The sequence below is a fragment of the Mobula birostris genome, chromosome 4, assembly GCF_030028105.1.
Source record: "Mobula birostris isolate sMobBir1 chromosome 4, sMobBir1.hap1, whole genome shotgun sequence".
NCBI classification, from domain to species: domain Eukaryota; kingdom Metazoa; phylum Chordata; class Chondrichthyes; order Myliobatiformes; family Myliobatidae; genus Mobula; species Mobula birostris.
This window is the reverse complement of record NC_092373.1, coordinates 170,109,534-170,137,165: the sequence shown is the minus strand read 5'-3', so window position 1 is coordinate 170,137,165 and position 27,632 is coordinate 170,109,534. Positions and strand designations below refer to the sequence as shown.

Below are 27,632 nucleotides of genomic sequence, written 5' to 3'. Positions count from 1 at the left end.
CCAGGCTTCGGGCGCTGAGCAGCAGGCGCAACTTCGGCAATCTCCGGCACCGGGAGGCGCCGAAACACTTCGGCAATCACCGGACACACTAAGGCAATACCTCTCTCGACTCTCATCACCTCGGCAATCTTCGGCAACAGTGCAATACTGCTCAAATCAAATGAAGCCCCCTTAACCAATTCGCCTCTGCAATCTGCAATCAAAATGATATTAGGCGGCAATAACATGATGGTTATTCTGATAAAGGGTCCCAGACACGCATTAACTGTTTCTGTTTTCATAAATGCCACCTAACCTGTGGCGTGGTTCCCAACAATTCTTGTTTTTTTTATTATTATGGGGAACTTACAATTAGTTATTTAAAAATAATCTGGAGCTGGTGGGGGGCGGGTGTTGAACAGCGGATGCCCGTGATGGAGGAAGAGACTGAGGGGTAACTACGCCGAGGCAAAGGAACAGTCGAGACTCAAAGGAATGTATAGCACTGAAGGGCTGAGTAGTCCTTGAGTAGGTTGCAGGTGGGGCTTTTGAAGCTATAGGAATGATGGAAGAAACGGGAATAGTATGTTCTCTGGACTGGGGGGGGTGAGGTGGCAAGAAACCAAGTTAAACACACATGACACATGCAAAACAAAACTCATGCAAACTAGAGTTCAATTGGAGACATTCCTGGAAACACTATGCAAATCGAAACTCTACACAATATTTACACTGATGTTTATCTGACACAAAGTTCCATAATCGGGAAGTTATAGAGTAACACAGCACAGAAGCAGGCACTTCAGTCCACCTTGTTCATGTTGCCCACCAAGCTCACCCCATTTGCCCATCTGGTGCAGATGAAGGATCTTGCCCCAAAACATTGACTGTTTATTTCCCTCCATAGATGCTGTCGAACCCATGTAATTTGTTTGTCATGTACTATGCTGCTGCATAAAGCAAATTTTCATGGCATTTATACCCTCTGTGTGTATATCCATGACAATAAACCTGAACTTGATAACTTGAAGTCCAGAACTAACCTCACAAAGGGTACATTTCTGCTATCTTCGGTTAGAACACCCAACCCCTTACTTTGCAGCTATATTCCTTTCTTCACAATCCTTAAAGCTGTGAGCATATTGCTTATATTTTTCACACTGGATAACAGCTGTCTCTTGAAATCCCTCAGATCCACCAAGGCAACCCACATCACATGCCTCCAAACCTTGGCACTAAGACTCCAGTGATCAGCCAGCTTCAATGTGTACCCCTATTGTTTACATGCCCAGCAGCAGATTCACCAGATAACCGCTCTGTTCGAAGCTTCACTGTAAGGTGGTTCACAGGAGCGCAGGATAAATAGTTGAAGGGCATTCTCAAAAAACTCCTTGGGGAAAAAAATGCAACATCCTCATCAACATAATAACATTAGAAGAAGATGATGGAACTATAGTCTGGGGTAGAATTAGGGTTTTTTTTTAAACAACTTGATGGCAGTGCCCTGGTGAAGGGTCTCGGCCCGAAATGTCAACTCTCTATTCCTCTCCATTGATGCTGCCTGACCTACTGGGTTCCCCCAGCAGCTTGTGTGTGTTACTATAGGAACATGGAGTCTGTTTGTTTGGCAGAAAGGCCGAGTACAGTGACACAGATAGAGCAGCAGAGGGATGCAGCTTGCAGAGCTGCTATCACACAGCTCCAGTGAACAATGCTCAACCTGTCCGTGTGCTGGTTCTCTGTGGCCTCATGAGTTTCCTCCCAGTATTCCTGTTCCCTTCCATATTGCAAGGTAGGCTGGTTGGTAGGTTAACTGGACACCGTACAAGACAATGGTGAGGCTACATTTGGAAAATTCAGATTCTTTAACACTGTCAAATGCCCAAAGTGTGTCGGTGAATAGTGGAATTTTAGGGAGTCGAATAAACTGGAGGAAGAGTAAACAAATGGGAATGAATGTCCATGGTGTCACATTGCAGACTCAATCGTCCAAAGGGTCTGTTTCTATGCTGTTGGACTTTATGACTGTAAAAATGGCAGTAGGAGTTCACCGCTTCCCAAACTACCCATGCCCATCCTGCTAGACACTTACTACAGCAGTCACTTCAGGACCCACAGAACTGGGACAGAAACAGATCATCCTCCATCTTTCCCCTCAACTGAGAAGATGGAGGGAGCTAGTGAAATTGATCAAGGATATGTAGCTGCTGCATTGAATGGATTATTGATCACATCTTAAGTGATGTACCAGTTGCTCTCATTGTTGGCACTGCAGATCTTATAAATCAGTTTCACTTACTGAACGCTATAATTGCATGAGATCATTCTGCAGCAAGAGACACAAGGGACTGGAATCTGCAGCAATAATGAAGCTGCTTGAAGGACTCAGTGGGTCAGGCAACATCTGTGGAGGGAAAGAGCAGTTCATGTTTCTGGTTGAGGCCCTTGATCTAGACCCAGCTGAGTCCAATCCAAGGGTCTCAACCCAAATTGTCAATATCTATTTCTCTCCACAGGTGCTGCCTGACCTTTCAGCCATTTGTTTTATGAACCAGCCAATAGTTTGGTCTGAAGGGTATCATCTCATTGAAACTTCCAAAGGAATTGCCCCATCAATCATTTGAATCATTGTTATCGTATGGAACATCTCTGCAATTCTAAACCCCAGATTCAGAATCAGGTTTTTTTAACACTGACTTATTTGATGTGAAATTTCCACAACACGCTGGAGGAACTCAGCAGGTTGGGCAGCATCCCTGGAAAAGATCAGTCAACGTTTCGGGCCGGAACCCTTCGTCAGGACGCCCGAAACGTCGACCGATCTTTTCCACGGATGCTGCCTGACCTGCTGAGTTCCTCCAGTGTGTTGTGAGTGTTGCTTTGACCCCAGCATCTGCAGACTATTTTGTGTTTTTGATGTGAAATTTATTGTCTTGCAGCAACACTGCAAAGACATAAGAATCACTATAAAATTGTGCAAAAGATGATGACAATCATGACTCTTCAGAAATCTGATAGCAGAGGGGAAGAAGCTCTTTCTGAAACATTGAGTGTGGGTCTTTTGGCTCCTGTACCTTCTCCCAATGGTAGTAATGAGAAGAGGGTGTATCTCAGATGGCAAGTGTCCTTAATGGTGGATGCTGCCTTTGATGGTGTGAGGGGAGGGTTGTGCACATCATGGAAGTGGCTAAGCCTACAACCCTCTGCAGCTCGTTATGATCCAGTACACTGGAGTCTCCATACCAGGCTGTGATGCAACCAGTTCGAAAGCCTCCACTATTCATCCATTCAAGCCTGCCTCCAACTAACTTACCGATCTTTGCACTTTCCTCATACCCCACCTCTCCTCATTCCCCTCCTGAATGGGTAAAACATTGGTGACAGCTATGGGCTCTCATTTCAAAAGTAAATCTTCTTGTGTATAAGAGTTAACAATGGGAGATGCATCTTGTTCCTGCGTGTATTACAGTTATGCACAGAGGCTGTTGGGAGTGCAGCAGCAAAATTTGCTCACATCTAGCTTATGAGACAGCATTGCTGATACAATATTGCAGTGTAGATACTATTATAAGAAATGGCATAGGCCTCAAATGGGTGAACAATTCACACTGCGAACCCCAGATTCCAGTGTTCCTGCTGAGGGAGGATATCATTCTTTGAGGATTTTCACACATCAGTGCAGAATGTTTTGTATATTTTATTCTTCTCCATTCAATGTGATGCACATCATGTGCTAGAAAACACCTCCCTCACTCACGCCATCTGCAGTCTCGCAGGAAACAGGTGCAGGTCTTTCCTCGATTGTGGGAGCTTGTGATGCTCTTCCTCAGTTCACTAATCACCCCATCTCACCTATTTCCACTCTTCATTCTCAGTCCTTCTGTAATGTTTCGATTAATTCCTATTCCCCGAAAGATGCTGCTTGGCCCGCAAGAGCTCCTCCAGAAAATTGTTGCTATGCACTAACTGGCTACCACACTTGCAATATTGTGGCAGTCAATTTGTGTTTGTACTTCTTTATAACCTAAAGCTGTTTGATGCTAGGTTTGAATAGGTGACACAGTAATGCAACTAGTAGAATGACTGCCTTAAATATACTAAAACATGAATTCAATCCGGGCACCCTGTGCTACTGTGTGGACTTTACACATTCTCTGCGTATGCATGGATTTCCTCCCGTATCCCAAAAATGGATAAGAAGGCTATAATTACTCCATTGTAAGTTGTCCTCGGTGTAGAAGGGTGATAGAATTCAGATGGAATTGATGGAAATGTGGAGAAAATAAAATGAGATTTGTACGATGTATGCTTGATGGTCAGCATTTACTCAATGGGCTGAAGAGTCTTTTGCCATGATTATTACTAGATCAGAGAAGCAACCTACCAACAATTCTTCAATATGTTCTTTCCTACCTCGGGAAAGAGTATTTGTTAGATAGGACTATCAGCCTCTATCCTATCTTGGAAATATGTCAGTGTTCTTTAATCAGTGTTGATCCCCTGGTTAACAGCAGTGTGAGAACCCACCCATTATGAGGACTGAAACGCTGAAGAAGCTGACCCACCACTAACTGTATTGCATGTTCCTGAACTGCACGAATGGCTGATGACGGCCAATGCTGATGGTACGAAGATCAAAGAACAGAACTCAAATGCAAAATATGATTTTAAAGAATGACAGACCAGATTTATTAAAGAGAAACCATCTGTTCATTATGTTTTTGCTTCAGTCAATCTCTTGTTCATAGAAGCATATCAGCAATCAAACATTTCAGCTCTAGTCTTCTCAACATACATATATAGAAAATAGCCATGCATACGTGTAAACCTTGTACATCTGTTTAAAACTGGTTAAATCCAAGCAGGGTTTTATACTGTTTAGTGATTTAATTTTAAGCTCTTACATATCAAAGCCTTAGAATATTTTCAAATACATTTGAAAGCCATACAAACAGTTCGAATTGGAGCACCTCTAGCTTTTGTTGAAGTACTGACAGTGATGGAAGCACTGAGGAAAAGCGGCAAGAGGACTGACATATGCAGTATTCTGTTGTCTTAAAAAAAAGCTTTTGGCTCATTTAGGAATGAACCATAAAACGGATTGTAAGTGCTCTGACCGGCAGCTGTGATGCAGCAGTAAAATTAAACAATTCTCCCCAAGCACAGTACAAGTCCATCAGGTCCCTGGTGCAAACTAAAACAAACCCACTTACAAACTATGCTTGCTGTTCGATGAACTGTTCCAATGGGGGGGGGGGGAAGAAATGGTGAGGAAATCCTGGGGCTATCTGTACAATTTCCTTTTACCTGCCCACACCAAAGTCCTAATTCTTTTCTTTCTTTACAGGTGTTCTAAAAAGAACTGATCAGTATAAAACGTCTCTCAAATTATACAATATTCTAACTATCATGCTCTGTCCTTCACTGAAATTCATGATGATTCTCCACTGATGCCCTCTGGCTTCGAGAGATGGTGATACATCACTGAAGGCAAAATAGTGCAAATGTTCACACACACATTTACTCAAATCGGTGCCATGATAGTCATTTTCAAAAGAGGTTCCAGACATATTTTAATGAAATTTGCTTTGGTTATTAACTTGCCTATTTCCTTTGCTGATTATTCGCAGCTCAAAACGTGCTGCTTACCATTGAAAACCTCGAGGAAGTGAGACTGCTGATTTTACAAATTATGGTGGCACTTCATTGCAACAGTGATACCAAAACCTTATGTGTGTGCTTCATTCTCCCTCTCATACATGGCCATCTCAATAGACAATGTTACATCAAGTCAAAAACCCATGCCAAATTTACCACCGTGACAGAGGGTAAGTTTTAATCTAATTGCTATGGTTCCTTACTGCTCTGTCTGCTCTGTTATCCTATTTATTATAAATATTAGTCAAGACATCTAAACCAGCCACTATCACTGCTGTGAGATTTATCCGTCCAAAATTAACCAAAAATTTAAAAAGTCCAATGTGTGGTTAAGTTTCTCTTAAGCTACAAAAGTGGACTAAGCCACTTCCTGGATTCTTCAGAATTTTCACAAAACTTGCCAAGCATCCACAGAATATTTAATATACTCTGTTTAAAAATGCAAACTAGCTGAGTTGGAAATAAAATAACTATACCATGTGACATTCCTTGAACTGGTTTGATAGGTATGTGTTGGAACATATACATACCTCCCAAAAATACATAACAGAATTAACTACCAAATGAGCATGATATATGGCCTCCACACTTGAACAAAGGCATCAGTGTGGTTGGGTTCCCTGCCTCATTCCCACCATTATACACTGCGTTGCTAAGCAAGCAGAACCAGAGCATTGAGAGACAGTGGGAATTAATCAGGAAGGAACAATTTTTAAGTTCAAATGCAGAGCTGCAGTGCAGACTACAGCCAGTCCTATTGACCCACATGATTCTGCTACTTCCTGGGTGTGCTCCAACAGAACTGAGTGAAGGTCGAATGAAGCTGAAGGCCAGCTGATCAAAAGAATGCTTTGGAAAAATCTTCTCTCTGCAACGCAATTCAATTGCATAATTTCAAGTACAGAGCAAAACTAAGGCCCCCAGATGTCCAGCTTTATTTCATAACACAGCATTTAGTTAGTTGACTTCCAACTCCGCCATGGACAGTTCAAAGCCTGGCTGCAAAAGGAGGAGGGACGGGCATGGGGCTAGCAACTCCATCCTGTAAGAACTCAGTACTACAGAAATGCCAACAGAAGCTCCAAGGACTTCATCCCTGGAAGAGGAAGGGCACACCAAGAAGATGCACTAAGCATGGAGACAAAGTGAAAGACTGACCCAAGACAACAGGATCAGAAGACAAGCCACTGTCAGCAGCCTATTCCCCAGTAGGGGTGATAGGGCTTAAGTAAATACGCAAGTTGTACACTTTCAATTCAGCACGGAGCATACGCAATCAAATATAAACCAAAGGCCATTAGTGACAGGGTTGTACACTCTTGAAAAAGTGGAGTGATTAAAAATGTATGGACGGACCAAAGTAAGCAAGACAGCATCCAACTGGTAGCAGAGATCTCTCCTATTTATACCATGTATCATTTCTCAGAAATGAACAAGTCATAGTTTAAAAAGTGCTCAGTTGGTTATTTCCCTATTTCTGTAGTGCCACTGAGTTCAGTCTGACATGCTTCAGTACATAACTTCACAAGAAATGGCAAAAGCCTATTACAGATATGAAGTATGGTAGATAACCTTTTCCCTCATCCCCAAGAAAAATTCTAGAGAGAATAATAAGACATTCCCTTTCACCTGAAAGAATTTTGATCCTGGCTCCCAATATTTGAAATCAATATGAATCATACTCAGATGAAAAATAAACTTTACTTTTTACGTATGTTTGGACCTGCAGTCAAAAGTGATAGAAAATTTAATACTTAGTACATTAACGATAAAAATAGTCCAGAGGATCCAGAAAAAAAGTTAATTTCTGTCATTGGATCACGTAACACGATGTTCCAGTTTGTGATAAAGAATGAATCCGACAGGTTTATCATTTTGACTTGCTTTCCCAATTATAATTCATAAAACTAAGCTTTACTTGACATCACCATTAATACTTGATTCTCCTGATTAGCCACTGGATGCTAAATCTCTAAAGGGTCAGCACAGAGTTGCTTTTAGGTCTTAAAATACAAAGCTATTGAAATTTGAAAGAGACCAGTCGAGAATCAAAATTGCCCTTATTCTTTTTCTTGCTTTGCATATGTCCACAATACATTGGCTAAAATATATTCAAAGTTGGAATTAACATTTCTTACAGAAATAATTAAGTTAAGGATCTTAAACATGGAGATCTTATTGTAAAAAGGGGCAGAATCAACTCCAAATCTGCAAAAAAAAACTGGGATTCTGCTTGATTTTCCACAAATAATGGTAAGTTAATGTTCAACTAGACTTGTACTGTGATCACATCACCTAAATTACATCATTAGATAAATTATTATTCAAGCATGCAGCCAAATGTTTTGAGTCCTGTGCCTTTTAAGAAACCTTGCTCTTTTTAACAGCTGTTACGTAACAACTCAATAAAAGATTCTGAATAAAATATTTCAGGTAGGTATTCCAATATCACTCCAAAATGTGACCATAACACTAGGTATTTTTTTTAAATCAAAGGATCTAAGTAGAGCCCCAAACCAAAAGATATTCAAACACCTTACACCAATTTGTTCCCCCTTTTAACCCAAAAATTAATTATGGGTTGACTGTCTTTTAGAAGAAGAAAAATGAAACAAATTATTTGCTTGTCTTCGACTCTTCCAAATGTTCTCTTTATTCCTCTGCTTTACAGCTCCTTGTCCAGTTTAGACGTTCACTGTGTGAGCATGCTTCTTGCACAATAGCTTGTCCTTCTTCGAGAAGAAGGTCTGGCCTTCTAAATTTGTACAACAGACCTGGGACACAGAAAACAAGGCACTTGTTAACAGGTTGATACTTAACTGAAAAGTTGATGTTGATTTCAAACACAAATTTATAACCTCCAGCCAATATTGTACATTAAAGGACAAATTTTGTGTTAAACAAAGGAAGATGAAGTCTTGTTGATTATTGTGATGCCTTTCAATCTTGCTTCTTCCATTCTTTCTGCTTTCACAAATGATGGAAATGTTCGGAGTACAAAATAGTATCTGGGAAGTTCTAAACAGTGTAGCTCAGCCATGATCATATAGGATAGTGGGGAAGAATTTGAGAGGCAGAGTGGTCTGCTCCAGCTGCTACTTATTTATGTTCTTACATAGTACCTGGGCATTTGTTCAACTAAGACTGCATTAAATTGACCCTATCACTTATTTGTCAGAGTGCCTATGAAATGTTAATATTTATAACATTCATGCCTAGGAGTATTGTATTCAGTTTTGGTCATTCTGGTATAGGAAAGATGCCATTAAGCCCAAAAGAATGAAGAAAAGATTTATCAGGATGTTTCCAAGGCTCAAGGGATTGAACTTCAAGGAGAGGTTCGACAGACTAGGACTTTATTAAATAGAGTCCGAGCTCAAGTTTTTGATCTTATAGATGTACAAAAATCATGAGGGCAGAGATAGGTTGAATGTACGGTCTTTTTCTCTGGATTGGGGATTCAAGACCTAGAGAACTAAAGGTCATACATTTACGATGAGAGGGGCAACTTTCCCACACGGAGGGTAGAACATACTACATATGGAATGAGCTGCAAGAGGAAGCGGTTGAGGTAGGTACAACAGTTACAAGATATTCAGACAGATACATGGATAGGAAAATATGGGCTAAATGTGGCAAAAAGGGATAGTTTAGGAGGGCATCTGGGTTGGCATATACCAGTTGTGCAAAAAGGCCTGTTTCCATGCTGTATAACTCCATAATAAAAGCCCACTACTTAGTAATATACCTCATCCCTTAGCAAATAAAAATTGACACCAAATCACATAAGCAGCTATTCAAAAAACAATTGAAAACTTTGACAAGAGGACGTTTAAGAATTATCGCCAATGAGGAGGGATAGGTGGAAATGTTTAGTGAGGGAACTTCAGTTTAAGACCTTTCCAGCTGAAGGGAAGGCTACCAAAAGTGACTGAATGCAAGGATATTCCAGAAGCCAGACATGGAGATGGACAGAGATCCAGGAGGATTCTATGCCTGGAGAAGATGGCAGGGGTAGGGTGGAACATAAACGTGAGAGCATTTTAAAGCACATGCGCACTTTAAGAATAAGGTGTGGCATAAATTATTGAAAAGTCTGGATATAGAGCACAATAACCGAAAGGCCTGGATAGAGTGGACATGGAATGTTACCAATAGCAGGGGATGGGCAGGAATTTCTTCAGTCCGAGGAGGGTGAATTGATTGGTTGAATTTAAGGTAGAGATTGAAAGGTTTTTAACTGGTGGTGGGGGTGAGGAGGGCTAAAGTTAATGGGAAGAAAGTGGGAGAACAGGGTTAAGGAAATGATTGAATGATAGAGCAGACTCAATGAGCCAAATGAGCACCTTCTGCTCTTACATCTTACGGCCGAGTATAGGGATGATGCAGATTAGTGAATCAACAAGACTGGGATTGGCTCGTACAAAATAGCAGAGTTTTGTCTCACTTTATTTACCAAAAATAGAGGGGGTTTGGAAGAGGTCTGCCAGAGTGTGGCTACAAAGTGGAAACGCACTACCAGAGTGAGTGGTGGCAACAAACTTTTAGGATGTATCTAGACAAGCATGCTAATCAGCAAGACATAGAAAGCTATGAACCAGAGGCTGGTAAAAGGGATTAATGCATGTGGATCGAGTAGGCTAAAGGGCCTAACTGCCCAGCTGTATGACTTGATTCTTCTCTGAATGAGAATGCAGAAAATAATCCAGGATTGTGTTGGAACAGTCAAACCTACAGAGTGACAGAGAGCATGGATGGGGGTTACATTGGCAGACTGAGGAGAGATGAGTTACAGGTAGGTAACATGCAGAGAGGAGGAAAAGAAGCATTAGGAATCAGAGAAATACGGGCAAAGCTCATCTTGGTGGTCTAAAGTTGAAGGGAACACTGTATTTCTAATGTATTTGCCTTTCATGAACTCTAAGCTGTGATAACTCTCCAGACAATAATACTCAAACAGAAAACATTCTGAGCACAAATGAACTGCAGGTTGGATTATAGGCTATAGTGAGTAAAGCAAGTCATGGACCACTTTTAATAAATGCACCATTTGGGCAGTGATATAGAAGGCCAGACACGACAAAAAGTGGCTTGCATTTGAGCAATCCCTTTTGCAACTTCTGGGTACATTGTGGTGTTTCACAGCCAACAGGACATCATAAAAGCACGTAAGCTGTTAGATGTAGGAAGTTAATTCGTGCACAGAGAGATTGCACAGGCACATTTAATCTTTCAGGTGTTTCTGAGAACGGTGAGTGGGAGGTTGAGACACTATAATGGAATCATGCTATTCAGCCCAACTCATGCATGCTACGTTCCCAGCAAGCTAGTCCCATCTGCTCACGTTTGGCCCACAGCCCTTTAAACCTCTCCTATCCATGCACAAAACTAGATAGATTTTAAATGTTGCTAACATGCCCACCTCAACCATTCTTTCTGGCAGCGCATTCCAATTATGCACCACCCTTTGCATGAAGAATCTGCCCCGCTGTCCCTTTTAAATGTATTGTCTCAGATTTTAAAGCTATGCCCTCCCCCTATCCAGCAGCACCTGCCCATCATCTCACACCCCTACTCGATCCACCAATCACTCTGGCCTCTCATCTTGTTCCTCCCCTTTTCCTGCTTATACTGGCCATCTCCTCTCTCCACTCTCAGTCCTTGTGCAAGGTTCCGAGCCCATTCCCCCACCTCAACCCACCAACATATACTGCTCGACCTGATGAGTTCCTCTGACAGATTGTTTGCTGCTCAGTCTTCTACTGCAGAGCAGCTAGACTCCAGGGAACAGACTTTGACAGGAGGCCTGGGGGACGCTGAAAATTTTCTTCCATCTCAGTATGAGGTGAGCGTTGGGGTCTGGGGACGTGGTTTAAAAGTTCATGGAAGAGGAACCATGAGAAGACTGATGTGTCGTAAACCTTGCAAGATTGTGGAGAAAGAACCGTAGAGAGAATTACTGTGGATAATGCCTGCAAGACCAGAATGCACACAACAGGTCGAGTGATCTCTGCCTATGTCAGACACTTCTGCACTTCTCTGGTGACAGGTACCAGTCTTACAGGAGGGTTCTACAAGTGAATGCAAGGTTATCTGCAGGGGCTGCAGAGACCATGAGGTTAGCACTTACAGCACAGACAAAGCAGGTGTCATGCCAAGTATGGCCCAAGGCTTGCAGGAACTTGTCTCCAGCTTCAATGGGAAAGTCGCAGCCATGGCAACTAGTGCCAAATAAATTATAATAATCTGTGGAAAGAAAGATAATATCTTGATTAGTCTCACATTGGTGTTCTGAGCATTGAGGCAGGATGTTAGACAGACAGGCAGAGTATATTGGCAGACACAAGGGACTGCAGATGCTGGAATCCATGCAAAATGCTGGTAGAATTCAGCAGGTCAGGCAGTAGCTGTGGAGTGAAACAGACAGAGGTTATCTTGGATTGAAACCCGTCGACTGTCCATTTTCCTGCATAGATGCTGCCTGACTCGCTGAATTCTTCCACTGTTTTGAGGGCACACGTGTACATTGCTTAGCATTCAACATACCCAGGAATCAGAACTGCAAGTGATTATTATTATAACACATTTATATGCGGGGGAGGGTATCTTATCATCAGTGGATGGTGTGACGAATGGCCCTTGGTTTGGTGTGGAGAGGCTGCCTGTGAGGGCTGGGACAAATGGTGTGACTACTCAGTGCTGGGATGTGGAGGTCATCTCATCCTGGACAGTATGGTGAATGGGAGCCATTACTAGGTCCCCCATTCCAGCCATTGATTCATGGAGTTGTACAGCACAAAAGGAGACCCTTTGGCCCAAGTCACCCTTGTCAACAAAGATACCTATTGATTCCCTTCCCCCTTTCTTTCTTCCTAGACCTTCCGTACTATGATACTCCCCCTTCTCCAGCCTTGTATCCGTTTTGCCAATCAACTTCCCAGCTCTTAGCTTCATCCCCTCCCCACCCTGTCTTCTATCATTTCCGGTCCCTCTCTCCCCCTCCCACTTTCAAATCTCCTACTATCTCTTTTTTCCATTAGTCCTGACAAAGGGTCTCGGCCCCAAACGATGACTGTACTTCTTCCAATAGATGCTGCCTGGCCTGCTGTGTTCCACCAGCATTTTGTGTGTGTTGTTTTACCTATTGACTCTAATCACATTTGCCTGCTTTTGGCCCATTTCCCTCTAAATATTTTCTCTCCATGTGCTGTCCAAATGTATTTTAAATGTTATAGTTGCACTTATCTCTACCACCCAATTTTGGCAGCTTATTCCATATAAGCACCACCCTCTTTGTGGAAAAACCTGCTATCATATCTGTAAAGGTGATTTAAATTAATCATGAATGGGCCATTGATTCAGCCACAGTTACTACTGATGGTACAGTCTCTCTAGAGGGAATGGTAAGGAAAGCCATCAGTTATGTGAATCAGCCTTCTTATATGGCACTGTAGAGATCTGAGTATTACCTTTCTCACAGTAAGGCTCTCCATCCTCCATGTGGAAGACATTGTTTCGAATGGGTTGCATGCAAGCCACACACACAAAGCAGTTAACATGCCAAGTCTGCTTCAAGGCATTGATGATTTCCTGTGGAACCAGGAGAAACAAGAGTTAGGACATACAATTACATCTGCTGCAATTCGTGGCAAGAGGAGAAGGGGGCTGGGTAGTCACTTAACTCAAAGCCAGAGCTGTAATCTGGAGGAAATCCTGATACTCAGCTGGGATTCAAAACATGCAGTCTGCCATGATATGCTTCATCAACTGCATCAGGCCATACAACACTGGAGTAAAGTTACGCAAGAATGCACTCTTTTTGGAACAATTTGCTCGTGTAATTGTTAATAAAGCAGCGCAATAATTACATCCCAAGGAAAGGTCATTAACCTGCAATCTTGGTATTTCTCTTTTTTGATCTGCTGGCTGTTACCAGAGCCTTCTGTTCTATTTTAAACATCCATCTTATTTTAATAGTTTTTACAAAATGAGATTTTGCTTACTGAGATGGTTTTCTCATCAGCTCAATTCTGACTTTTTCCCTTGCTCTCTTCACCCACTGCCAACCCTTGGCACTAACCCACAGATCAAGTACACACATTCTGAACATTACTCTGTCTCCACCATTACAGAAGTGCTAAAGTGGAACTCGAGATTCATCTTTTTATTGTTATTTTTCCCAATCACAAGGCAGCCCAGCCAGTGAAGTGTGATTTGAAATAGGGGAAATAACCCACTAATTTTCAAGCAGCAAATTATTGCAAATGTGACACTAACCAGATGAAGAGAAGTTAACTGAAGATTAAATAATGAATGCTGTGCTCTTCACAAAAATGCAAGGACCAGTTTAAAAGATAGCGAATGGAAGGCAAGAGTTAAATTTATTTAGCAGACATCACCACGTCGATGTCCAGGCTCACAGGTTTGATGAGGTAGCGCAAAGGATTCATTCCTTTAGCTGCAGAGACAGCTCGTATCCTTCTATTACAGATCCCACATAATCATATAGTGTGGAAACATTCCCCTTGGAGCAACAAGTCCATGCCGACCAATATCCTCATTTAAGCCAGTTCCATTTACTTGTATCTGGACTGGTGCATGGATTGGAAAGGTTTAGAGGTATATGGGCCAAGTACTCTTTAAATGTTGTTGATGTACCTTTGTGAACTATATACTCTAGCAGCTCACTCCGTAGATCACTCTGAGTGAAAATTTGACCCTTATAGAAAATTTGACCTTTACAGATTCCTATAAAGTGCATCTCCTCTCACATTAAACCAGTGTCCTCTACTACTTGATTTTCTAACTCTGGGAAGAAAGACTATGCACATACACCTTTAACTATGTTCCTCATGGTTTTACACACTTCTATAAGAGCAGCCCTCATTCTCCTCAACTCCAATTCAAAAAGACACAACCTGCTCTCTCCAGAGCTCAGTCCATTGAGTCCAGGGAATATCCTCAAAATCCCTTTGGCACTCTTTCCAATTTAATGTCATCTTTCCAAAGCAGGATGACCAAAACAGAACACAATATTCCAAATGGGCTTCAGTAACATCTTGTACAATCATCCCAACGTCTATTCTCAATACCTGAACTGATTAGCATACATTTTATCTGTTATTAATAACTGCAGCAGTTTCAAAGTCACTTTAAGAAAAGTTTGCCCTGAAGAGCCTTGCATGTTACCACACCACACTAAAACACAGTGACAATATGCAAATGGTCACAACATTGCACTTTGCTTGGACTTTCTTCTTGACTGTAGACAACAGGTTAGGTTATGTAGTCAGTAGAGTCATAGGTCCAGGTACGATCCTGAACTCAGGTACTGCTGGCATGGAGTTCGTAAGGTCCCTCGTCACATATCCGCTTCTTGCTACTGCCATTGGCAAGGAGGTACAGAAGCCTGAATAACTACATTCAATGATTCAGGAACAGATTCTTTCCCTTCGCTATCAGGTTTCTGAAGAGTTCATGAACCTATGAACTCTACATCATTATTCCTTTTTTACCATTTATTTTTAATTCATATTAATTTTACATCTTTGCCCTGTACTGTTGTTGCAAAACAACAGATTCCATGCCACACGTCAGTGGTAATAAATCTGACTCTGGTCATGGAGTTTGTGTGTTCACCTGGAGACCGCATGGGCTTCCCGCCACATCCCAATAACGAGCGGGCTGCTAGATTAACTGGCTGCCGTAAACTCCCCCTGGTGTGTCAGTGAGGGTAAGAATTCTGAGGATGGGGGAATTCTTGAGAAAATGGGGAGAATAAAAAAGATTGGAGAGGACTGCATGCGTTGACCTCAATGACCGTGGCTTGTACGCGAGCTGAGTCAGTGTGTAGGACCACAGCTTGTACTTGTAATGAGTCAGTATAAACAATGAACAGTGAGACATCTAACAGGGCCAAGGTCCAGAGACAGTATTAGATATAAAATCAATTAAGCGGAAATTTAATGATCAGCAAGGAAGAAATTTAGTTTTTATTTTTTTTCCATTAACCATTAGGCATAATAAACAATTCCACCAAATAGCTTGTCTGAAAAGAGAATGGCCACTTACAAATCACTCTAACTCCCTCAACAACCTGCCCTGAGCTTAAGACCCAACTCCAATCTGTGGTCAAGATAGCAGTGCTGCAAAGTGCTAATAATGTAACTAATGTGATCCTCTGTAATAGACAGCAAGCAAGCCTCCCCCCCCCCCCCACTGAGGTTGGATGAGACTAGTGTTAAGGATGAAAGATGAAATGTTTAAAGGGAACATGAGGGGGAACTTCTTCACTCAGAGGGTGGTGAGTGTGTGGAAAGAGCTGCCAGTGGAAGTGGTGGATTTGGGTTCAGTTTCACCATTTAAGAGAAATTTGGGTCGGTACATAGATGGGAGGGGTATGTAGGTCTGGGGTTTGGGTGGAGGTCAATAGGACTAGGCAGATTAATAGTTTGGCACAGACAAGATAGTTTGAAGAACTTGCTTCTGTGCTGCAGTGTTCTATGACTCCATGACTGTTGATGGTAAGGTTGCCAAGTATAGTTCAGTTTGCCATTTGTAGATGCTTCACATATCCCGTGATCCAGGTTCGATCTTGTCGGTGTGGAGTTCACATGTCCTCTCCATGATTCTGAGAGTTTCCCTTCAGTTGCTTCCCTTTCTTCCCACATCTCAAAATTGTGCTGGCAGGTTAATTAGCCACCATACATGACCCCCTAGCATAGGTTAATGGCAAAAGGTGAGTTGATGAGTATGTGAGAGAAATAACAAGCAAGAGGGGCCCAGGAAAGCAAGGACAGGGGTAAATGGGACTGTGTTCCTGGGAGCTAGCATGCACTGAATAGCCAAATGGCCTCCTTCTGAATAATTTAACCTTGAGGCATTTGCTACCTCTTAGATGAGAATTTAAGCTACAGTCCTGTTTGGAGGTAAAAAATTCCATGAAGCTACAGCAGAAAGGAATTGGACTATACCCAGTGTGGTGGCCGATAGTTATACAGATTGAAACTCTGATCAGACATTACGTGGTCTTACATGTTTTCAATCTGTAGTTCATACCTATAATAAGTAGGTGATTCTAACTAAGACATGTACTAACCTATAGCCAATTAACCTACCAGTGCAACTTTTGCAATTTTAGCCAATAGTGTTTCCTACTTCAAGGAAGTTTGGGTTATGGACCGTCTCAGAATCCTTCCTTGATCTGGAGCACTTCCTCCTGGTCAGAGAAAGATGAATTGGGCAATTTTTCTAGTTCTAACTGTCTGTGGTCGAGCATGGTCAAATCCAAAGGATGCCAAACTCGAGTTTCAACCTATACCTCCAATCAGAATCTCAGAGCAAGAAAATTAATTTGCAGTTAGCACTGCTGAATACACTCTAGTAGAGTATCACAGTGTTACACACCGCCTCCAAAATTTATTTTAACAACTTCAATGCAATGAATTTTGGGTGGAGACAATATCACACTGATGTTTCAGTCTTAAGTTTACTACAACTGACTGGAGACAACTGCCCCAAACAGGGGGGTGGCAAACCAATGCACGTGAAAAAAATTTGTTGCAGTACTGCCCCTCGATCCTTTAAACCCCATTCATAACAATAAAACACAATGATTATCTTTACTGCCAAACTAAGCAACAAATGAATTTTTACAACTTTAGAGAGATGTTTTCACAGGAACATCTTGGTACCAACTGAACAGTTGCAAGAATACGTGATGCTGGATGATATGCTTTGAAATCCTCACAGACCTGGTGCACACACCAGTATTTGGATAATGAATGGTTGGGCCAGCTGGCATTGGTTTTGCTCAGCTTACACTTTTCTCTTCTGACGGTTAGTGGTTATTGGATAGTCAGTGATAATGATGGTAAGTACTGTCTGTACTTCAACGCCTCCATGAATATTTATTTTTCAATTTTCTTTTCAGAAGGCAAATGTTAATTTTCGAGCAGGTTTTCTAAAGTGCTTCATTTATTTCAATCTGTCTCTCTTATACTTTCATTAATAGTAAAGCAATGAATACCGGCAAATAGGCTTATCCTTTTTCCTTTAAAGTTTCTAATTATTTTTACTAATTCATTAATCAATGATATTCTCTGCTCAAAGAATCTTTGGGCACACTCTCAAAAAGGTTTGTCACCACTGTCCTAGACAATTACTCAGGCATTATTACATTTCTGATTTATTATTCATTAATTGTATTACAACCATTACTACAATTCAAAAGTACATCATTGACTGTGAATCATTTTGGGTCAGCCTATTTTTGTAGAAGGTGCATCGCAAATGAAAGCTTTATCTTGAGGAGTTATTTAAAGGTAACAGAAAAAATGAATGCCTTCTGGAATTATACAAAGGTTGCTGTGGAGCACAAATCTCCAGGATGTTGTTGAGCCAAATGATATGTTTTTGCGCTGCTGATACTATGCAATATAATACACTCAGAGGGGAATCATTCTCACATCCACTTAAAATTTGCTTCAACACGGTCAGCTAAGAATTGAGATATCTTAAATTCATCTGGAACAGCAAGCTTCCATCTGGAAATTATTGCTCCTTTCACCCAGAATTTCAACAAATACCTCTACAATAATACAGTTTATCTTTCTGACTAAAAGTTGGAGATTGCTTGACTGATGATTCCATGCAAAAGCTGGCTAATACTTTCAAGACTTTGAAGCTGCCTAAAATCCTTCCAAATAGTGTAGGTAAACCTTAACCCTCTGATCTTCTCTCTGAATAAGCCCTACAATTCTCCAGTACACTCTAGCATATTATTCATCCATAACATACAGCTCCTTGAACAAGTTTTTGGACTTTATCAAATATCCATGTGTTAATAAGTCTCTGATGCCATCATCTGCAATAGCTTATATTTGGGTAATTGAGATTGAACCAGAGTTATACAGCATGAAACAGACCCTTCGGCCCAACTCTTCTATGCTGATCAAATTGATTATCTGAGCTAGTACTGTTCCTCCTGCACTTGGCCATATCACCATAAACTTCTCCTATTCATGAAGCTAAAAGTACTTCGAAGCACCATAACTTTACAACTTTCTTTTAATTGATGTGGACATCACTGATATTGCCAACATTTTTTATCCAACCCAACTTTTCCACCAATAACACTGCCTGCAGTACGATGGATCATCGTACAGTACTTTCTAAAGCATGTCAAATTGGAATTACAAGGCTTCATCAAATGTCAATCTCAAATATACTTCAGAGAAAAGTGATGCACAGAGGGGAGCATACTTGAATGGTCACTTGATAATGATTTCCCCTAAAATGGGAAAATCCAAATTCCTGATTAAATCACCATGACGGAGGCACACCCTTTCCACTGCAAACACTGCAAGCCTCAAATGGCAAAGAAACAGTGTAATACAAAAAAGGCTCTAAGCATGGTAAAGTTTGAACATGAAATAAGGGTGTGGGAGCGGAACAGTATTATCCAATACCCTGCCAGCCCAGGTTAGCAAAGATTGTCTGAGCAATTAGATGTAGTTATTTGCTGGACTTCCACTGTGCTGGTTTACTTAGTTAGTTGGTAGTTTATTTTGTTGTCATATAGAGAACAATTAAATTCTTTGCTTGCATGCTGACATAATAAACATTACACACAGCAAAAATAAGTACAATACAGTGATGAAAATACAGAGCACAAAGCAGCAGCATGACACAGATTAAATATTAGATGATGACTAGTTTTAGTCATCATATGTACGCCGGAACATCGAAACATACAGTGATCTTTGTTGTTTGCATCAACCACCAACGCAGCCCAAGATCCTTTAAGGGAAGCCCACAAGTGCTGACAGGCTTCCGGCTCCAAAATAGCATGCCCACAACTTACTAATCCTAACTCACTCGTCTTAGGAATGTGGGAAGAAGACAAAGCACACGGTCATGGGGAGAACGCACAAACTCCTTAAAACCGAGGTGGGAACTGAACCTTGATCTTGCATTTGGCGATGTAAAATGTGACGCTAATCGCTATGCGACCATGCTGCCGATTACTAATGGAGAACTGGAGTGGTCTAGGAAGAAATGCTGAGGTGACAATGGAATACCTAAGAGAGGCAGGAATAAGATTCAGAGAATGTGGCAGCATCACTGGGATGTGAAAGGCGTGACTGGTTCAGACGTTTGATAGCAGAGGGTAAGAAGCTGTTCTTATAGCTGCACATTCCAAGCTAAAGTACCTTCTTCCAGAAGGTAGGAGAGCGAAACAAAATGGGCTTGGTGGCAGGTACCTGTTTTGGAACTATGAGCCTCCCATAAACAGCACACTGTGAAGATGAAGTAGCACCACAGTAATGTAGCGATTAACATGACATTATTACAGCTCAGGGACCTCCGGCAAGATGGCGCCAGTGACCCACGGCAAAATCTTGCACAGATTGCAAAACTACTGGATACTCTTCTAAATATACTTCTTTCTTCCTCTGAATTGCGATTAATTGCAGCCTGTAGTTTCCCTTTTATGAATGTACTTTTGGGCCATCTGAATGACATGGTGCTTTGCGACCTCCTGCAGTTTTGGCATGGGATGCAGCTACAGGCATCTCTGGGGGAGTGTGCCGTATTCATTTCTAATGGCGGAACACAAACCCGTGGTCAGTGCCATTACTCCGTGCCGATAAAAAGTCGAGGAGATTAAAATCAACGTGGATGGAAGCGGAAAACGAACCAGTGTTCAGTGTTAGCTGCCTACGTTTGACCAGTCTCCCTCTTGCTGCTGCCAGAAGGTGCAGGAATGTAATGTTAGCATTCTTTTCAAAAGGTCTAGAATACAAGAGGAGGGATGCAATGCTAAGGCTTTATAAGGCACTGGTGAAGCCTCACCTAGAGTATCGTGAACAGTTTTGGGCTGCTTATCTAAGAAAACATGTGCTGGCATTGGAGAGGGTTCAGAGGAGGTTCACAAGGATGATTCTGGGAATGAAAGGGTTATCATGAGGAATGTTTGATGGCTCCGGATCTGTACTCAATGGAACTTAGAAGGATGAGGATCTGATCGAAACCTTTCGAATGTTGAAAGGCCTAGACAGAGTAGGTGTGGAAAGGACGTTTCCCATGGTGGGGGAGTCTAGGACAAAAGGGCATAGCCTCAGGATAGAGAGACATCCAATTAAAAGAGATAAGGAGAAATTTCTTTAGCCAGAGGGTGGTGAATTTGTGGAATTTGTTACCATTGGCAGCTGCGGAGGCCAGGTCGTTGGGTATATTTAAGACAGAGCTTGATAGTTTCTTGATTGGACATGGCATTAATGGTTACAGGGAGAAGGCTAGTGACTGGGAGTGAGGAGGGAAAAAAAGATCAGCCATGATTGACTGGCGGAGCAGACTCGATGGGAGCCTATTTCTGCTCTTACATCTTACAGTTTGGAGTCCATGCTGCAAGGTTTGAATGCCTCGGTGGCTCGTGGAGTGGACTCACTTTAGGCTGCATTTTGACGTTTAATGTCCTCGGCACTGAAGCACTTCACTATTTGTGCGATGTGCTCAAGGCGCTTCGATGTGGAACTGAATCTGCGCTATGACCTGTAGCCATCGACACAGCAATGAACTAACTGACTCAGTGGTTGTGCCTGCACCCATCAGCTCCTGGACGGGCTGCACTTGGCCGTGGACTCTCTCTTGGGAGATGTTTAATGCTCCGTATGCATTTGTTTGCCTTTTGTTGTTTGCACAACTTGTTACATTTTTCATGCATTTGATGGTCTTATTGTGTTGGTTATTTTCTTTAGTCCGGTTCTACGCTGTTCTTTGTTTTGTGGCTGCCTGCAAGAAGACTAAACTCAAGGTTGCATACTGTATACATACCTGGACAGTAAATGTACTCTGAACTTTGAATTCAGAGTTCAATTCTGACACCACCTGTAAAGAGTTGGGTATGTTTTTCACATAACTGCCTGTGTATCTTCCGGGTGATCCATTTCCCTCCCACAAATCAACAATGTACTAGTTAGTAAGTTAACTGGTCATTGTAAATTGTCCTGTGACTAGGCTGGTGTAAAATAGGTGGGCTGCTGGGCATTGCATCTTGTTGGGTCAGAAGGGCCTGTTCTACTCTATATCTCTAAGCAAATAAGTAAATTGTGTGGACTGGATGGAAGGATGTGACAAGCCTGTGATGGACTGAGACTGTTTAACACTTTCTGCAGTTAAGGTTTCAGTTTTACTGGTTGATTTTGTGCAACTTCTACAGAGACTTACCCCCAAGATCTTCCTTTGGCACCGGGCACAATCAGGGGCAAAGAACTGCTCGTAGCACTTCTCACAGTACACAGATCCTTTCTCTTCCACGAACCCAATGTGGGCCAGCGACAGGCTACAGTAGGCACAGGTAAACTCTTCCGGGTGCCAAGAGCGGCCCATGGCCACCAGAAATGGGCCCCTGTCATAGCAAACAGGAAGCGATCGTTAAAGCAGGTAACCCCAACACAGTAAACAAGAGAAAGTCGGAAGATGCTGGATATCCAAGCAACACACACAAAATGCTAGAGGAGCTCAGCAGGCTAGGCAGCATCTATGGACACACTGGCCTGCTGAAGGGTCTCAGCCTGAAACATTGACTGTACTCGTTTCCATAGATGCTGCCTGGCCTGCTGAGTAGCCCCTACATTGTAGTCCCCTCCACTGCTCCCATTCATAGGACAGGCCCTTCACCCCATGATGTCTGTCCTAGCATGCCAGTCAAAACCAATCCCATCTGCTTTCACACAGTCTAGATCCCTTCATTCCCTGCCAGTTCTCGTGTCTATCTAAATGCTTCTTAAACATGGCTACTAAATCTGGTTCTACCACCTCTCCTGGCAGCACACTCCTAAAACCCACCTCTCTCCATATTAAAAAAATTTGCTTCGTAATTTGCCTCTAATTTGCACCTTCTCCAAACAGATTAGCTGTAATTTAAGAAAATAAAGCCATCCCCATCTGCTGTCAATAGACAAGTCGCACCACTTGTGTCATTCAGTCTCCTGAGCACAACAGAAGAATTAGCTTTCTGGTATAACTGAGAAGAAAGCAGACGACAAAGAGATAGAAAAATTAGCCCATTCATGCTCCAAGCTACTTAAACCTTGTTCCATACACCCTTAAAGGAAACAACTATCAAACTGGAATCAAGAATCAAATATTAATTAGTCTGCATTACATTTACAAGGGCTAATCTGTTAATTGCTCATCTAAATAGGTTAGTTTAAATGCACCATCCATTATTCAATAAATGCCTTGTAAATTGCAACCCATGTCTGTCGGCTTTATTTCTGCAGAGCGTTTTCCAAAAATAGAAGCATTGTATTCACATACAAAAAGCATAATGTCATGCAATTGTTTTAGTTGCAGGATAATATGGGAAGCAATAAATAAGGAGCAACTTTGGGAAAGGATGCTGCCTCAGAGAATGTTATGTAAAAATGCGCGTGATTACACATTGTACACAGTATTGGACCCACAATGGATGCACGGTATGTAAACAAATTGGAAGCTGTTCAGTGGAGGTTTATTAGGAGCAGGGATAGTTAGCAAGTTATTCGAGGTGGTATAGTTAGTAAATTTGCAGATGATACAGAAGTTGGCATTGTAGATAGTAATAAGGTTCTCCTAATGCTACATCAAAATACAAATCAGACGGAGTGAACATCTGAAGAAGGGTCTCAGCCTGAAATGTCGACTTTTTACTCTTTCCCATCGATACTGCCTGACCTGCTGAGTTCCTCCAGCACTTTGTGCATGTTGCTTTGGATTTCCAGCATCTGCAGATTTTTTTTGTGTTTGTAAATCAAATGGACAGTTGAGAAAAATGTTGGTAGGTGGAACTTAATCTCGAGAAATGCAAATAGTCATACAGGGAGAGGACGTGCAGTAAATACTAGGGCACAAAGGAATGTTGATCAACAGAGCGACTAAGGGATCTGTCCACACTTCCCTGGGAGTAGTAATATAGGTTAATGAGGTAAGGAGGAAATTGGCATGCTTGCCCTCATACAATGGGGCATAGGATATCGAGTTGGAACATTATGTTGCAACAAAACACTGATTAGGCTGCACTTTGAGTATTGTGTGTAGTGCTCAGCAGATTCACTGATAGTGCATTGATACCACAGTGGCAAAGTGCTACGAAGCAGGTAGGAAAGAATTTCCACTCATTATATCTACTGTTACCCAACCCAGAGAAGCTTCTCGAAACTAGGACAGATGTGTAGATTAGCCAACTAGCACAACAATTTATAAATTATCAAATGATGACTTGCACATCAGTGGAATGCTAATCCCATGAATGGCTTTCAACACCGAACTAGACCAATTTATTTGGCACACAGGAGTACAATTTGTTTTCCAGTGTGACCTGACTTTATAGAAATTGGTGTAATGTGCAAACTGATTCAATTCTCTGCTGATTGCTGTTCAGCATCAGAAAGGGTGAAGTGTGAATATGCTGAACTGGTTCTTTTCAAACTGGCTGCTCCTCTTTCAGTCTGTGAGTGACACTATTTATTTTCCTTCAGGAGTAAAGGCAGCTTTGTTTAACTGAGACATGTTGTATTAATTACACCAATTTGTAATGATCTAGAACTTGTGGGCAAACTCTAGTTTTCCTTCAATACCACTTAAATTATTTAATTTATCTTAAAGTCCAGATTAGATTACTTTGTTCACATCAATGGATGTACACGCCAAAGGGACATTTTCATTGAATTACCTGTCTTCACTCTATGTACCCTAATCCTTTTGGTTGAAACGTAAATTTCAGGGCTCAAGGGTAACAAGTGACCTATTCCCCTTCATGGTTGAAAGTTCCAACCCAAATCCTGAAGGATCTGGGCACCATCTGTTCTCTGCCCTGTTCCTTCTCCACCACCCAGTCAACATAGAACAGTATGGGGCCTTCAGTCCACCCCCTCCTTCCTACACAGCCCACAGCCTCCAATTTCCTTCCATCTAGCTACAAGTCTTAAATGGCCCTATTGTATCAGCCTCAACTGAAATCGTTGACAGTGCATTCCAAACACCCACCACTCTGTGTTAAAAAAAACAACAAATCTCTGACATCTCCACTGAACTTTCCTCCGCTCAACTGAAATGAGTGTCCTCTAGTACTGGCCACTGCTGCCCTGGGAAAATGAAACTGGCTGTCCAATCTTCCTCTGCCTTTCATATATTTTTATATACCTGTATCAAGTCACATCTCATCCTTCTGTTCCTCCATACTGCTAAGAATCATGCCATTACAGCCTAGCATGGAAACACCAATGCTCTTGAATGGAAAATCCTTAAAAAAAAGTAGTGGTTACGGCCCAGTCCATCACGGGTAAAGCCCTCCCCACCACTGAGCACATCGATATGAAGGATAGTCTATCTGGATCTCCTGCTGGTTCAAAAATGGATGTCTTCACACTTGCCTGTTCATATGATTTATTAATAGCTTTCTTTGTAATTCAATCCTTCTATCTATAGTCCTTGTGGCACTACCTATCTGTGGGCCATTGCTTTGATGTTTGGTAACAAATAAGCATTAAAACAGCAGAGAGAAATTTGTAACTAAGTTTTCCCATCAGTTGTAAATCTAGATAAAAGTCTTAAAGGAATGATTTACCAACAATCAGGTTCAGAGCCTACACACTCTAAAGCAGCTCAACTCAAGACTGAAGCACAATGCTTGATCTGTCCACTGGACATATTACTGCCATTGCTTAAATATTTTGGATTGCAAGGGAAAGGACTTTAGTGCTGTGTCCTTCTGAATGTGATGTGGAGTAGCCGTTTGACTCTCGAGTGGAAACGGGATGGAATCACAAACATTAGCCCATGATACAAGGTCATTGACTTGTTCTCCCCATTGATGCTGCCTGACTTGCTCAGCCTTTCTTGTTTTTATTCCCTACTGGCCACAGCATCTCCTGGACACTGTAGTGCGGGTTTCCGTAATTGGTTTGTATGTGTAAACTCACAGGTTCTCTAATCCTCACTGGGGCAATGCAGAGCCAATGAGGAGCAGCTAGAACACACATAACTCGGTTCATCCATTCATCACACAGCACCTCTGCATTCATGTACTGTATTGTGTTATACACATTTCCATACACTGCACTGCTGTAATAACTATTTCATACTTCCACCGTTTACCATTTTAAACCCTCTATAAGTGTTTAGATTCTCATTTCTCACAAAGGAAAAAGTCATTGGCATTGTATCCATTTATTCTCAATTCAGTGGAACTCTGTGATAATTTTTCCATTCTCCACTGGATTAATTTATGATCTCATAACTTTCCAATAAAGCCTTGAGTATCTCTTGTGAGAGTCAAGTGATTTAGATGTATACTTCCAATTCCGAGTTTCACAAGCGTCTTTGTAGCTCATACTTCAATTGCTGATCCAATAACCAAATTCCACATGTTGGATTTGTTAGCTGGTGCTAACTCACCTCTGTCACATTGTTTAAAATGTCTGTCTCTGTGATTTGAGTCATAATTTCACTTCTGTTTCAACTGCCTCGCTGAATTTAACTCCTGCACATGCTGAGCCTTCTACATACTGCTAACTCAACAGCAACGTAACCTGTTGCAGAATGCAGAGCATCATTTCTCCACGTGACGTGGAAAAAGGCCATTTGACCCACCCAGTCTATGTCTGCTCTCTGAGCAATGACATTCCGTAAGATATAGGAGCAGATTATGGACTTCAGGAAGGGGAAGTTGGGAGAACATACACCAATCTTTTTGAATGGTCAGCAGCCTCAAGTTTCTGAACTTCATTCTCCCAGATATGGGCCCACCATATTGCTATAATTATGATAAAGGCATGCTCGTGACACATCATTAAAGGCTCTAGCAAATTCTTTCCGGTTACATCATTGTCTGGTGTGGAGGCACCAATGCACAAGATCACAGGAATCATAGGTGGGCTGTAGACTCATTCAGCTCCATCACAGGCACAAACAACTCCACTATCGAGAACATCTTCCTTACAGAAAGCTAAGAGAGATGGAGGCTTAGCATTACCTAACTTTAGATTTTATTATTGGGCAATTAATATTCGACATATGAAATTTTGGTTACTTGACCAGGATATACTATCCATTCCTAAATGGGTAGCATTGGAATTACAATCTGTTCAGGGCTATACACTTGGCTCTATTTTAGGTTCCTCTCTTCCTTTTGATTTGAAACGCCTTAAACAGGTGTCTAACCCGATAGTTAAATATACCTTACGTATTTGGTTTCAATTCAGAAAATTTTTTGATCTTAACCAATTTGGGCTAGCGATTCCTATTTTAGGTAACATTTTTTCCTCCCTCTTTTACGGATCGTGCTTTTCAAATTTGGAAGACTAAGGGTATTTCATGGTTTTTGGATTTATTTTTAGATGGTTCCCTTATGTCTTTTGAACAATTATCTAATAAATATAATTTATCAAGAATACATTTTTTTAGATATCTACAAGTTAGAAATTTCCTAAGTACTATACTTTCTTCCTTTTCAATGCTTCCTCCTACATACATTTTAGATACTATAATTAACCTTAATCCATGTCAGAAAGGTGCATCGGCTATTATTTATATTATTATGAAACTTAGGAAAGCTCCATTTGATAAGATTAGTTCAGATTGGGAACAAGAATTGGGATCTATTATTTCCGTGGATGACTGGGGGCAGATTTTACAATTAGTCAATACTTCCTCTATCTGTGCTAAACATTCCCTAATTCAATTTAAAGTTGTTCATAGAGCACATATGTCCAAAGATAAATTAGCTCGCTTTTATTCTCATATTAATCCTTTTTGTGATAGATGTCTTCCAAAAGTGAAGCCTCAAGAAAACAGTGTCCATCATTAAGGACCCTCACAAACTGGGACATGCTCTCTTCTCATTACTACCATCAAGGTGGAAGTACAGGAGCCTGAAAACCTAAACTCAGTGTTTTAGGAACAGCTTCTTCCCCTCTGCCACCAGGTTTCTGAACGGTCCATGAACCCAT

The 27,632-nt window shown here is 41.5% G+C and overlaps 1 protein-coding gene across 14 annotated transcripts in view; it reads right to left on the bottom strand.

Moving 5' to 3' along the window:
- Positions 1-4,641: 4,641 nt before the first annotated feature.
- LOC140196738 (PDZ and LIM domain protein 5-like) overlaps positions 4,642-27,632 on the bottom strand; it is a 261,799-nt gene continuing 238,808 nt past the window's right edge. For all 14 annotated transcript variants that reach the window (XM_072256439.1, XM_072256443.1, XM_072256444.1 and 11 more), the window contains 4 exons: positions 21,868-22,048; positions 13,107-13,227; positions 11,768-11,883; positions 4,642-8,411 (listed from right to left, as the gene is read on the bottom strand). In XM_072256439.1, the coding sequence (XP_072112540.1) occupies positions 8,322-8,411; positions 11,768-11,883; positions 13,107-13,227; positions 21,868-22,048 (508 nt within the window). In that variant the 3' untranslated portion in view covers positions 4,642-8,321. The remainder of the gene's footprint in view (positions 8,412-11,767; positions 11,884-13,106; positions 13,228-21,867; positions 22,049-27,632) is intronic.